Source organism: Polyodon spathula, unplaced genomic scaffold (assembly GCF_017654505.1).
Source record: "Polyodon spathula isolate WHYD16114869_AA unplaced genomic scaffold, ASM1765450v1 scaffolds_480, whole genome shotgun sequence".
Lineage (NCBI taxonomy): Eukaryota > Metazoa > Chordata > Actinopteri > Acipenseriformes > Polyodontidae > Polyodon > Polyodon spathula.
This window is the reverse complement of record NW_024471971.1, coordinates 22,238-37,379: the sequence shown is the minus strand read 5'-3', so window position 1 is coordinate 37,379 and position 15,142 is coordinate 22,238. Positions and strand designations below refer to the sequence as shown.

Below are 15,142 nucleotides of genomic sequence, written 5' to 3'. Positions count from 1 at the left end.
TGAAGTGTACCTTACCTTTGTATAAGTTAGTGATCAAATCTATAAGCCGGGGCGTGAAATGTAACACACCTAAAAGTGATGCTAGACCCAGATCTAATTTTCTAAATAAAAATAAACTACCCATTTATGGCCCTGAAAAAGCACATTGTATACAGCTCAGGGCGGGGGGGGGGGGAGGGCCTAGATTTAGGAGATTAGGAAGCCGGTTTTAGATTTGTGTTGTCCCAGGGGCTAGTGCCTTGCAATGCCAAGATCAGGGGCCAGCCTTACATTATTATGAATGCAAAGCAGACCTGTTTTGATGTGGCCCAGGGCCTGCAATCCAAGATCAGGGCCGGCCTTTATATATATATGAATGCAAAGCAGACTTACGCCTCCTTTTCATGTCACATTACCAATTTGATTTTTTTATGATAACACGGAAAAACACAGAATTTCTATGATGTTGGAGATTTTTTGGTTTTACATTTGGGGAGGGCAAAACACATGAAAGGCTTTTTCTGTTTGTTTGATAATAACCAATTCAATACACATATCATATATAAACCTTAACACAGGTAACGTTGCTTTAAATTTACGTAAACAAACCTGTGTAATAAAACTGCTTCCGGTATTCAAGTTCAGTGTTGAATGAGGCTTCAGTTTACTTCAGTCAATATCCAGAGCTGTTCAAAGATGCCGAAAACAATAACAATCAACCCTGAAGATCGGGTCAACGAGTTTGGCAAGGATGAATTTCACGTCTGGTAATGTGCTTTTTTTGTACTTCATGCAGCAAGGTTTACAAGGAAAGGTAAACAGCCAATTTGGGATTCTTTTCTGTGCCAGCGTCTCACAACAGTCAGGCAGGATAATGCTGCAGCTGTATTTGACAATAGCCACCTGGATGGCGAAGACTAACTCCAAGTTGAACTAACATGATTTTTTCTATCCAAGTTATGATTTTTCGATATATACTTAATATATATATATATATATATATATATATATATATATATATTATATATATATATATATTTTAGCTCAAAGATCCAGCTGCCCAACGTTTCGATATGTTGTACATATCTTTCTCAAGGGAGCCTGTGTTTGAATCAAAACATTGGAGGTATTTATAGGTGTTTGACGGCATGACAACTACTTGTTATTGTTTATATTCAAATCCATGATTTATTCTTACATGATGTAATGGTGTTCTATATATTGTGACATCATTTTTACTTATATCTTTAAATCTGTATTAATTCTAATTAACATTATTTTATATAAAACTTATATTTATGTTATCATGCAAAGCTGGTTCTGAGGTGGAGGATCAGCCTTGATATAGTTCTCCCCAGCACATCAGCATGCCACAACTTTGAATAATTTGTCTATTTAGTTATTTTAATATATTTAATTATTTATTTGAAATAAGTAGTTGATTCTTTTTGTTGAGTTCTGTATGGTCATTTGAGTCCCGCTGGCATAATTGTTCAGTCTATTTATCCATTTACTTTCTTTTATTCTTCTATATGTCGCATTATCTAATTTTAGCTGTTCCAATACTACAAACTTTACATCATTTATGTCATGTCCTTGACTGGTGAAGTGCTGTACTATTGGTTCATTCATTTTTTTTATTTCTAATTAATGAAAGGTGTTTCTGAATTATTTTATATAAAGTTGTTCCAGTCTCTCCAACATATTTTATTTCATCACATTTTTCACAGGCTATTCCATAAACAGCATTGCTATTTTTACAGTAGATATTAGTATTTAGTGGATATGTGGTGTTATGTTTAATTATATTTTTACTTTTGTCCATGTATTTACAAACTTTACATGTACTAGTGCAAGTATTTGTAGAACCTATTCTGTCAATTATTCTTTTATGTTTACTGTGAACTAGAATATCACCTAAATTAGCTTCTCTTTTGAATGCTACAACTGGGGCCTTAAGAAATACTTTTTTTCAATTTTTCTGAATTATGTAGAATCCGAATTATGTTTCCAAACTATCTTAGAAATATTGAGCAAATGTTTAGAGTATGTCATTACTATTACTCTTTTGACCTTTTTATCTCTATTTTTATAATGCAGTAGATCATCTCTTTTTAGTTTATCCACTTTTCTTAACTGCGTCTCTATAATTCTTTCTTTGTATCCTCTTTTTTTAAGATTTATTTTGAATACATTTCTTTGTTTTACATAGTCACTTTCTTTAGAGCATATTCTTCGTATTCTTATTCCTAGACCCTTTGGGACTGCCCTTTTAGTGTGTATTGGATGTGCAGAGGACATGTGTAAATACTGGTGCATGTCAGTAGGTTTATAGAAGAGGTCAGTCTCAATTGAACCTTCAAGTTTTACTATGATATCTAAAAATTCTATTTCTTTTCTTGTCTATATATATATTTGTCTTTATTGATTAATGGCACTGGTAAGCTTGTAAATTGCTTAGAATTTGAAAGTGTAAAAAATTGTATTTACACTGTAATATTTCAATACCTGTTGTGATTATTATTGATAATGTTGTTCTGCTGGTGATAGAGCAGTAGTTTGTTATGTATTGAGCATGTTGAGCAAAGTGTGTCTGATGTATGACGATGTATTGCTGTCTTTGGTTTAGGGCATTTCCCTTACTGAAGTTGCTGTAGCTACACGTGGAACAAGGGTTTTGTTATACCAATATGTTTAGTAATCTTCCAAGAGAAGGGGTAATACTGATGTTTATTCTTTGTTTAGTTTAACAATCGTGTTTGTAAACAAAGACAGTATTCATGCAGGTTAAACAAATACGTATAACTGAGAAGAAACATGTGTAATGTAAAATACATAAATGTTTATTATAAATGGAATGAATGTTAAATATGTTTATTTTTGTATAAAATGATCCCAGGTTTAACCGGTTATTGAATCATTATTTAATGATTATTTAATGTCGTGTCTTTCCTTAGGAGGGAGCAGTAGTATTAGGTGGTCAGTCTTGAGTTTGTCTTGTGAATGTCAGTCATTTATGTACAACCTGTTAGTCATTTGCAATCTGAGTGAAGTATCCATTACAAAAATAAATATTTATACCTGTCAACACTAGCAAGTTGCTGTTTCCTGCGTTCTAAATACCTCTGTGTTCTTGAGAGAATAATGTGATTGTATATAAAATTGCTACTGTGCTGCACTGAAAAAAAATATATTAATAAGAAACATGTGCTACAAATCAAGGATTACTGCATACCCTGGTAGCTCTTCCATTCTGAGTGCATCGTTCCATTAAAAAAACAAAACAAAACAATTTGCCACATTTTTAGGCCTGTTTTTTAGTCACATATGTGAACGCACAAAGGTGCCTTAAACCGCAAATATTAAAGGGGTTGCAGAACTAAATATGTGGCAGCATTGGGCCAGCACAGTGGTGTGAACGGGGTCTATGCAATGCTTTCAAAACCTTTTATGACTGAGAGTCTAAGAATAGTCTTTTTTTCTTTTTGTATTATTTTCTCTAAATTAGTTAATGAAAACCTCTAAGATGACTGAGTCAATGGTGGACTATGATATATGCTAATTTGTATGATTTATTTTTTTTGTAAATACTGTAGTAATGTGTGTGGTTTTTTTTGTTTTTTTTTTTCCAGTTGTCTGACACTCAAAAGTCATTCAAGAAGCTTCAGAGTTTAATTAATTCTAAGAGTGCTGAACTGTCAAAGGTAAGTTGCAAAACGTGTTTAATTTTAATTACAAATTTTGTATTCACTTTTGGTGATTAATAAACTCTTGCCTTGCATTGCTTGTAGCCTTTTAAACACAATATAGTATGTACTGGTTACTGCTGCCCAGAACTAATCAAAGTTCAATTTGACCAAGAACCACTATTTCTATCTGACTGTTACACTTTGTGATTTAGGTACAAACTTGTTTGGAAGAGGCCAGACTAAAAGAAGCAGCAGTAAAAGCTGAACTGCAATCTGTGTTGAAAGAAAACAACACTTTAAAAGACAGTAACAAAAATGTAAGTATCTAGATACAGGAGCAAATGCATTAAGTTACTAATTTTAATGCATTTCTTTGCACAGTGATTGTGAATTGTGTTAATGAATTCATATTTGTTTCCCCCAATTTCAGCTATTGAAAGAGGCCAGAAGCTGGGAAGAGCAATACAGAGAACTTTCTGAGCAAATGAAAACACTCCAGAAGAGTCAGAAAGATTCAGAAGACACTATTGCAAGTAAAGACAATGAAATAAAGGTGTGTCTTTTTTATGATCTACCTAACATTATTTCCATTCTGAAAAATGTAGTTAGGTGCTCATTACTTTTTAGCTTCCACAGTACATCCCAATTATGATGAAACTTGGAACAGACATTCGTTAAATTATATTTAGGGCTTCTGTTCGGTTTTTATTCATTTTTCATTTTTTTCGGTGCTTATTTTTAGCTATTTAACTTTTATGTAAATCGTTATTTTTTTTTTTTTCGGGGCTTTTGCTTTTTATATACTGCATGAAATTCTACAGAATTTTTTTTCTTGTCACAACATGTGTTAACTCGACAGTACTTGCAAACTTCATGCACCTTCTTTCCTTTACTGTCTTCCACAACTAAATCCTTATGATCACGGGCATATTCTTCTGGGGTTTCTGTGTGTTTAGGCATTTTTTTTTTTACATTTTGCCACAATTTGCAATTCTTTAAGTTCAATGAGCATGTAACTACTCCCTATGGAATTGCAATAGCTTTAAATCTTGCGAGAGAACAATCCTCCACTCTAGTAATTGTTATACTGTTTTAAAGTTCGCAGTAGTGTTACAATCCTCCAATAGAAATGTAGAAATTTGCTGTCACTCAGTAGTTGGTGTGGGTTTAAAGTATTCAGAACGAATCAATGTGAGATGCAAGTCAGAAAAGAGGGACTGCCATTGTGTTTTTTTTTTTTTTTCATAGGTTACTGTATTTTATTTATTTTGTTCACGGGGAAAGGGATCATGTCAACATACTGAGTAACTATTTCCAGCGTTTTTGTTCTGGTGTTTGTTGCATATGCACCGTTTTCATTTTTCTTGGTTAAAACAGAAAATCAGAAGCCTATGAACTGACAATCAATATACAGTGCCTATAGAAAGTCTACACCCACTTGAACTTTTTTCACATTTTGTTGTCAGTGCCTCAGAGTTTGATGCATTTAAATTAGGATTTTTTCCACTTATCTACACACCATTCTCCACACTGTTAAGGGGAAAAAAGTTTTTATTGAGAAAAAAATATATATATTAAAAATACAAAACTGAAAGATCATAATTGGATAAGTCTCCACCCCCCCCCCCCACCCCCCCCCCCCAGTTAATACATGGTGGAAGAAGCTTTGACAGCAATTACAGCTTGGAAATCATGCGAGTCACTACAATTTAACACAGATTGCGGCCACTTTACTTTGGGTGTGAATTTGAAGGCGATTGGTTACATCCTGAGCTAATTTAGGATTGCTATTACAAGGGGGGTGGACACTTATCCAACCAAGCTGTTTCAGTTTTTATTTTTAATTAATTTTCTACAAATTTCTAGAATATATTTTTTTTCACTTGGAAGTTGTGTGGTAGGATGTGTAGATAAATGAAAAAAAAAAAAAAATAATTTTAATACATTTTAATTCCAGGCTATAAGGCAACAAAAGGTGAACATTTTGAAAGGGGGTGTAGACTTTCTGTAAGCACTGTATAATGATACTGTGGTTGGATAGTTTTCACATGAAGGTTTTCACATGAATGCCTCTAGGTCTCAGAAACCCTTACTTGTATTTGTTTAAAATGACTTGAATAGGAGCTATTCCACATAATGGTAAATAAAGCCTCAACACTGATAGATTTAATACTTGTAAAAAGAAATGCCACCCATCTGTCACAAAATAAATGAATAAAGACGTTGCCATGAACCATTTGTCTAATTAACAGGAAGTTTCTTTTTTAGTAAAAAATATGGGTGAATTTAATGGGCACCTCCTTGTGCTGACAGTTACTTTCATCTTATTACAAATGTGCCAGTGTAAATTACATTTGTGGTTGAATAAATGTATTGGTGTATCGCACAAATGTTTTTCGAGGTTTATAGGTTGAAAGTGTATGGAAACTGTAAAAATAATACTGCTGAATGAAAATTAAGTATAAAAATGCAGCACTCCTCTTACCCTCTCCAGTGACTCTTGTTCAAGGGTAGTTTATGTATGGTACTTCCATACAGCATCTTGCATATTCCAGTGCTTACATTGTGTGTTTCCGGCTGTTAAGTTGTATATTTTATTTAGGTTTTGTCTGATTGCATTACTGAGTTAAGACAGCTTGAAACCGAAGCTAAATGTGAGACTGTGGAGTTGCAGAAAGGAGATGCCAAGTCCAATGAAGAAACTCAAGGTGATTTGTTTGACTATGTTAACATTCCTATAGGTCTATATTGTAAAAACATGTCCAATTTATGTAATAAATTAGTGTTTTACAATATGCACAATTTTAAATCAAAATTACTTTCAGGTAAAAAGAATGATGCCATGAAGAACAAGATAAAACAGATGATGGACGTGTCACGGGTAAGTCTGACTTTCTTTCATTGACCAATAAATGTCTACTACTCAATTGTCTCTTTAGTATTGATGTATTCTAGCAAAATAAACCAGATACATTTTGTACAGTAACTTACTATACATTGTCTAGTTAAGGATGCACTTCTTATGTTGCCATTTTTTTGACCAAAGGTTTGTATCTACAGTTACATATTATTGGTTCACTATTTGCTGTGGACAACACACATCCCCGGTTTACACGAGCCACTTTCAGACTGACTGAGACGGCTTGGGTCTTTTTTTTTCTTTTTTGTAATGGTCTGTTTTTTGGTTTACTGTGAATGCAGTGGTCCCCATACACTCATGGGCAACGCCCCCACTGTCAACATCAAACAGGCACAGACAACAGAAACAGGAAGTTGGCATTCTTACTCTGATAACAACCAAAAATGTATTTGACAGAATGCTGAGAGAGTTTTATAATGTGAAAAAACATTTTATAATTCATGTGGGATAAAAGTGAAACAAGCCTACTTGCCATAAAACTTAGTTAGAAATATTACTTTTCACACATCTACAAACGTAGCCTGTGATCGTATTTTGATACCTATCAATATGAAGAAATGTTTGGTTTTTATGGGTATCCAGCTAGAATTAAGCAAGTCATTACAGTAAAGTTGCTAAGAAAATGAAAGGTTTCCTTCACACAGTGGATACAGTCTTTTGTTTAAAAGCACTGTGCTTTTCTGCACGCAGTGCTTGTTTAATTATGTACACCACAGCACTAACAGTTATACAATTTGAAAAATAAAGCTGCAAGCTTGTGGACGTTTTAATCAATTTAAATGTGCAGGCTTTATGTTTTAAATGTGTCATTGTAAGTGTTTTAGCCTTCATTTTTTGCCCCAGTCAGAAACAGTACAATTGTTAAATCTTCCCAGTTTGCTGTTGTATTCACATTTGTTTTACGTACAAAACCGTATCGATGTGTTCAGCAAGTTTTAACTGCAGAGTGATTTGTTGGGTGAGTTGGCGCCATTCAATATAAAATAAACAATCTTATGCGCTGTGTTTTAATTCAAGTTGTTATGATCTGCAATAAATGCACTGTGTTTAATTTGGTACTTAAATTATGATTGTGCTGTTATATACTGTTATTTTAACAGCTTCAGAGTTGCTATGGCGTCCGTGAATTGAAGAAAGAAATACAGTCCTCATTTTTCACTCTGGAAATCTGATAACCCTAGATATGTATATATAAAGCACTAGCTTCAGGTCCAAAAGCACTTTATTTTTAAACAAAGGACTGTATTCACCCCCTACAAGGAAATCTTTTGATCTGTATTTTAAATAGTATCATCAACAGTACCATGATGCATTGTTAGTATGTGGTAAATAACCTTGAGTGCTGGGGGAGAATGGACACAATTGAAAGTCACATAGGGGAAAAAGGGGTGATTTGATATGACGTCATCAGGCACGCACTACAGTTCAGGGGTTATGCCTGCGCAGACTGGGCCAAAACCGTCTCAGGCCTGTGCTCAAGTGTAACGGGTGGCTCAAATGATAATCTTCTAAGCTGATCGACTCTGAGCCAGGAAGTTGTAAGTGTAAACGTACTAACACTGTATTGGAATCTTTCGAAACGGAAGTTTGAATATGATCAGGGCAGAAATTATTATTATTATTATTATTATTATTATTATTATTATTATTATTATTATTATTATTTTATTATTATTTTGTTTAATAGACAGTTTCACATTCAAAATATTTGACTTCCTGAGTTTAGCTAGTATAACATTTGTGGTAATTGTTTTATAATTAGGATTCCAGCTGTAATCTATGGCTGTTTCATAATACATGTTTTTTTTTTTTTTTACATTTATCTTTTTATATAGATAAAGACAACTCTGACAATTGTTGAAGGAGAACGAGACCGATATAAGGCAAAACTACTGGCTGAAGAAAATTCCAGACACCAACTGGAAGGTAGCTTGTATATTTGTTCATGCTGAATGTTTCTACTCTAAACCCATTCTAGAATAGTATTTAAATCCAGACTGTTTTTCAGAGCAAATACAAAAGCTGGAGCATGGTCATGCTTCTTTGAAAAGCGAGAAGTCCCATCTCGAAATTGAATTCAAGACCATGGAACAGAAACTGGACATCATGGATAAGTTGTACCAACAGAAAGAGAATGCACTCCAGCAGTGAGTATTCAAGCAGCTGTCTGCTGGTAAATTGTTGGGAGAGGACAGTGGTTCAATTCATTGCCTAACTGTTGCAAATTATATTTGACCCCCTTGAAGAATACCCTTGATTTGTTTAAACAGCATCACAATCGTTTAATACAGTAAATAGGGCTCTATACTGTTTAACGTCAGCCTCAGTTTGTTACATTTAAAAAGGACTACAGACACTTAAACAGTATGTAATGGGATAACTACAGATTTGTATAATATTTGCAACACTTATTAGGGAATGATAGGAGAATGCTTGCTTCTTTACAGAAAACTAACACAGGAAGAGTATGAGCGTCGTGAAAAGGAGCAGAAACTATCTGAAGTCGATAGCAAGGCTGTGCAAGCACGAGAAGAATTAAAGATTTACAAGCAAAGAATTCAAGAAATCGGGGAGGAATTACAAAAAACAGACCGCTTTTATAAAATTCAGGTATGTTTGTTTCAGAAGGTGTGTTTTTTTTTGTTTGTTTAGTTTTTTTCTTGACAGTTGTACAGATCCAACTCGGGATACAATTCTACTATGTAGCTAAAATGGTCACTTGTTGTCCAATGTATTTCTGAGAAATACACATTTTTATTGGTAATCTGTAAAAAAAAAAAAAAAAAAGGCTAATTGAAATGAATTGTGATTTACTTGCTTTTGACCTATTGCTTGCAATTTATCTACGTTTTTTTGACTGGCTTACCAATTTCTTTTTTTATTTTTATTTTTTTAAGATTGCATCTTATGAAAAGAAAGCACATGAAAACTGGGTAAGTGTTAAATGCCATCCATATCAATTAAACACAATTACTTAATTTAGACAAACACTATGACTAGAAATAATTGAATACTTAAACGTTTGTAATTTCATTTTAAATTAATATTTCTTAATGGTAAAATGGCGTAATACTGACCATTTTGACTTTATTTTCAACAGCTTAATGCACGAGCTGCTGAAAGGACTTTAGTGGAAGAGAAGAGAGAAACTTCAAACCTAAGACAAAAGTGAGTTGCATCCAAATTGAATTTTGGGAATTCTGTGTGTTTGTAATATCGTTTCACACTAAACGTAATACCCTAAAGCAGTGGTTCACAATCTATGGTCCACGGACCACTGGTGGCCCCCTTCAGTTGGTCCTTTGAAAGCTTACATAATTACTGAAAGGAAGCGGCAGCATAGTTATAGATCCCATTGCAAACCCAAAATGGTAGACCTTAAAAACTCAGCTACAGAAGCAGGAAGAAAATGCATACATGGAGAATATATCCAAATTAAAAAAAAAGGTCAAAACTCTCCATCGTGTAGTTTTGGAGTGTCTAAAATGTATTCTTTACGAGGTAGTTTTCGTGCATTGTGCTCATGTGCACTCCACACAGCAATTTGTAAAGTGAGGGATAACACATGACATGGCGTGTGCTGCATCACATTGACTTACGGCAGTATTTGGGTTGGAGGCATGAAGTGAAGCTGAGTGCCTTCAGCTAACAAAGCTGTTAATGCAACACAGCGCACAATTCCTGGAGTGTGTTATCACGCTTATAAAACAGATACAATAAAAAAAGGAAAGATTTGTTATATATCCTTCCACTTTGGAGGAAAATAGTTCTTCCCAAACAAGGTTCTATTTGTTGTAAACATTAAACTGGAAGCTTTCAACGTTTCCATTTATTGTAATTAAAGTGAATGAAGCCTCCGTGCTGGTCTCAGTCTCTGTGTGAAGAGAGCTGACATAACCCATTAGCCTTGTTAGTGACCAAGCATTTAAAAATGCCAGTCATGTATTTTTGTTGATAATGAAAAGATACAGAAAAGGAGGCAAAGGAAAAGTTGACTATTTCACATTACAAAAACACATTAATGGCATTTTTAAACACTTGGTTACTAACAGGCTATCATTGCGGTTTATGCTGGCACTGTTTACGCAGCAATGAGACCAGTATGGAGGCTAACATAACACAATTTAATAGCCTACTCTTGACAGCAGAATTACACCCTGAAGCATAGAATTATTTTTTTTTTAAATTTTTTTTCCTCAGTAAATCTGTGTTATTAAAAGTAAAGTAGAACCTTTTTTTAAAACCCCAATTTTAAAATAACTTTGCTCACAGAAACAGGCCCACCCAGTACGTTAAAACAAAGAATGGCAAACAGTTCTTTTAATATTACTGATATTTTCCTGTGCGCTTATTTTTCAGTAAGCTATACGGTTTATTGTGTGGTCCGTCGAGATTTAAAAAAAAAAAAATAAATAAAAAATCATCCAGTGGTCCGCGAAAAATACGTTTGAGAACCACTGCCCTAGGGAGAGTGTCATCTTCTACCGTTCCACACCAGAGGGAAATCTTATCAAAGTAATTCATTGTGTATCGAGTAATCCTCAAAACAGAATGAATTGCTTTGTGATTTAAAACAAAAGTGTAATAGGTGTAAAATACCTCACTTCCTAGTCAATACCAAAAATTCATACCATAGCAAATACCTAGCATCTACTAAACTGATACTTGCATACATTTTGTCATAAAAAGCATACACTAACAGGGTTTTCAGAATACTGTAATTCACTAAATTTAGCTCTCCACATTGTGCTATTACAAATATCTAAAATATGTCACTGTGCTTGCTGTGGTGTATTTACTATTGAAAATAGCAGAATGAACATGCTGCAATTTGAACTTCATAGTTTTGTTTTTCAGTAAAAAAAAAAAAAAAAAAAACATATAACAGACAGGTCTTCTGATTACAATACATGCTGTCGGATCATAAAGTTGCAGTCCCCAATTCCACACACATTTTCAGCCAGTCTTGTATTGCAGGGGCCTTGATACTCCAAAGTCAATTTGTTGATCTTGTCTTGCTGTGAGCAGAGCTGAAATAAAGCTCTTTCATTGCACTAATGGAGTACTTTGTCAGACACTGCAAGCAGACCACTACTAGTCTAGCATATGTTTAAACTATCCAAAATTGCGCCAGAATGAACCATTATAATCATTTTTTTCAAAAATATGGCAGGTGGGGAGTGGAGGCACCCCCCCCCCCCCACACACACACACACACACTTCCTCCATCGGTGTCCCTTACTACCTTCTAAGTGCCACGTGCCTTAAAATTAATTGAAAACTCTGCACTAATAGTGAACTGTAATTAAATTGCTTAGGCTTCTTTCTCTATGAGCATAAGGTTCATTCCACTTTGTTTCTGTTTTTTGTTTTTGCACTGATTATATTGAGGTTTATGTGCTAATAACACAGAAGTCTGCTTTTTGAAGGAAATATTTTTGTTAAATACACTGCAAGTTCTGGACCTGGTCCCTTCTGGGAATGCAACAAGGAGTGATTGCACATTCTCATTATCACTTTACACAGCTGTCAAGTTCAACTATTGGTATCATCCGGTTTAAAAAAATAAATAATAATAAAATACTGGTTAGCAGGCATATTTGTTGTAAGTTCAATCCATGTGTAATGCATTCTTTTGCATTTCTATTATTATTTCTAGGAAATAAGTGTATTTGAAATTATGGCTAGTGAATCATTCTTTCTATTTTCCCCAGACTTGTTGAAGTTAATGATAAACTCAAAGAAATCCAAAGAACTTCCCTAATTAAATCAACCCCTGGCCGCCCAGATAGACAGATCCCACCACCACATAGAGGTAAGATTGGGTTGTTACATTTTCACATTTTCACTAATGAGACCAGCGTTATTTTTTTAAAACTAATATTTTTCCCTTTGTGTTTTTAGGTTCATATCACCTTGATCATATGATATGGTAATTGTATTTTCTTTTTAAAACCAGGCACACTGAACCATAACAACTGCTATGGCCCACCTCCTGTGAGTGGAGGTGACCCTTCCCACCCACCAATGATTGAGGGCCCTGGGCACCCTCATTCTGCTCCTGTGGGCAGAAGAGAACCCTTCGGTAAGTCAGGTAGTCTAACCAGTAGAATTGTAACCCTTACCATAAAAACTTTTTAAAACTACTTTTTTATTCCAAATAATTGAATACATTGTAGAGATGCTTCTCTGTATACACAACTGTATATGTTAAGAGCAATTCAGTTTTTCAGTTGGAGATGCCAAATGATAGGCAGAAGGATTCTAAGACAACCAATATTCAAGTTTGAGACATACCCACTGCAATGACCGTATTTATAATTATCTAACAAATTGTTTGAACACTTCCTACCTGCTGCTGATCGACTGTTCACATTCCAAACACAGATCGTGCGGTACTGTAACCCCTGCTTCTAATCTTCATATACGTACAGCACTTGCTCATTTTATTTTCTAAACCAAAAAAGTAGGGTTGCAACTTCTTCCGAAAAGGATTCTTTTTATTTATTTATTTTTTTTTGCACACCTGCAGGGTATATTGTGTCATTTTCAAAAATGTATTCACCTGGTCCCACCCCAACAAGTTTGTTGAAAATAAATGCTAATTTCCTCCAAATCAAAACATTGCTCAATGAAATACTTAATTCACAATTCAGATATGTAGATGTATATCATTTTAAAATGACATACTGTCCAAGAAGTCCTAAAACTATTTTAAATTCACTTTAAAATGTGTTCATTTTAAACTTGACATTTTTCTGTGGCAAAATTGTTTTTGTCACGTACATTTTGTTAAAAGAATCCATCTTGCATTATGTTAACATTTAATTCCTTTCACAGGTCACATGGATGGTCAATTTGGTCCAAGAAGACCCCCACCTGAAACTTCCACACGATTTTCTGGCCCTGAACGTGGACTTCCACCTCCATTCAGAGCAGGTATGCTCATGCAAGATACTATGCTTTTTTAAATTGATTTATTTTACAGAGAACTGTATTATGTTGGCCTGAATTGTAACTAACTCATAAGTACATTTTATTTATGTTCTAGATGTTGGAGAATGTGCCCCACCATTGATTTCTAGTGGCCCAAGGACTTCCTCGCCTAGCATTCCATTGGATGACTCGGTAAGTCAGCGAGATGGTTTGATAACTAGTAATACAACATAAGTTGTCTCTTCTTGTATCTCTGTCCTGTATTTTTTCTTTCTTCATTCACTTTTTCCTCTTCTGTTCAAAAGCAAATTCCTGTTGAACCTCAGGCGTTATCATCTTCCCCACCAAAAGAACCAGCTACTGTGAGTATACAGAGCAGGGTTGCATGGTGTATGTAACTAATTGTGGGGACTGATATGCTTTATAAAAATGTATGTATTTATATGGGGAGCACACCAGAAATGTGGATTATAACATACACCACTAACGGAAGAGGGCATAGTTCAGCAGCTTTTCCCAAGTGCACCTGCTTTGTTTAAATTAAGCCAAGTAATTGATTTTTTTTAATTCATTTTTTTAGATGAACTCTAAAGCTGAAGATGCACCATCATTTCCAGGGGCTCCGATCATGAATTCACCAGTGACCGGTCCTGCACATCCACCACCATCAAAAGGATTTGCCCCTCCACCAATGACCAGACCTCCCAACGGATATGGCCCTCTGCCCTTCGCTGGGCATCCTCTACCTGTCCCAGGCCCTCGCTACAGACCTCCACATCCAGTTAGAGGACCCTATGGTCGCATGCTATATGGACCTGCTCCACCCTGGAGTGGTAATACTTTAAGCATTTTTTGTACACCACATTTATTCATGTGATTAATTAGGCAATGTTTTTTGTAACTGGAATATCTCAGTCATGGCTAATTATTTGTGCCAGGGCTTTATAAACTGTAGGTGAATTTTAGTTCATCAAGGATCAGTTTCACCCGTCAGTTGCCATTTCTTAGTGTGATCTGTCTCGTGTTAAAAAATAAATAAATAAATAAAATCCTTTTTGGAAAAGTGCCAGGGAATATAAATGGTATAACCCCAACTTTGAAAGTCCATAAGCATTATAAACAATTTTATAACAGTATATTTAATCTCAGTATCTTTGCATCACAAAATCCTAAAACTTTTTTTTTTTTTTTTTTAAATATCTCTAGGTTGTGGACCACCTCCACCGCACAGAGACTATTGGCCAGGACCTCCCCCTCCATTTGGCTTAAGGGATTTTGCACCTGGAATGAGAGACTTGCCCTCTGGTTTTCCACCACCACATGGACCTTGGGACTATCCCTTTCCACCCAAAAACATGCTTCTTAGGACTGTTCCTCCACCAGGCATGAGAGACTATCCAGGCCCACAAGGTCCACCACCACAGATGGGTCCCAGAGACTTCAAAGCAGGCCCCCCAGTACCACAACAGATGGGCCCAAGGGACTATCCTCCAGGCCCTAGTTTGCCACCACAACAGATGCAACCCGGAGACTTCTCAAATTCACAGAATGGGCCATAAATTTCACCTAATGTATTTTATTCCTAGTATTTTATTCAACTAAGCAGAGCAAAAAACTG

At 35.0% G+C, this 15,142-nt stretch overlaps 1 protein-coding gene across 1 annotated transcript; it reads left to right on the top strand.

Annotated features, from left to right (window-relative positions):
• Positions 1–5,804: 5,804 nt before the first annotated feature.
• Positions 5,805–15,083, top strand: LOC121308166 (transport and Golgi organization protein 1 homolog). Its single transcript, XM_041240443.1, has 15 exons — positions 5,805–5,843; positions 6,271–6,376; positions 6,494–6,549; positions 8,424–8,514; positions 8,597–8,735; positions 9,036–9,198; positions 9,486–9,521; positions 9,689–9,756; positions 12,303–12,403; positions 12,548–12,673; positions 13,429–13,527; positions 13,640–13,716; positions 13,830–13,886; positions 14,105–14,357; positions 14,731–15,083. The coding sequence occupies exons 1-15, from the start codon at positions 5,805–5,807 to the stop codon at positions 15,081–15,083; spliced, it is 1,764 nt and encodes a 587-aa protein (XP_041096377.1).
• Positions 15,084–15,142: the final 59 nt, after the last annotated feature.

What these genes read in the sequence shown, in the direction of transcription:
- LOC121308166 (XM_041240443.1), top strand. Translation starts at nt 5,805, where the DNA reads ATGGTAAATAAAGCCTCAACACTGATAGATTTAATACTT. An exon ending in TTCCAGACACCAACTGGAAG is followed by an intron (nt 8,515 to 8,596) that starts GTAGCTTGTATA and finishes ACTGTTTTTCAG; the next exon opens with AGCAAATACAAAAGCTGGAG. An exon ending in ACCGCTTTTATAAAATTCAG is followed by an intron (nt 9,199 to 9,485) that starts GTATGTTTGTTT and finishes TATTTTTTTAAG; the next exon opens with ATTGCATCTTATGAAAAGAA.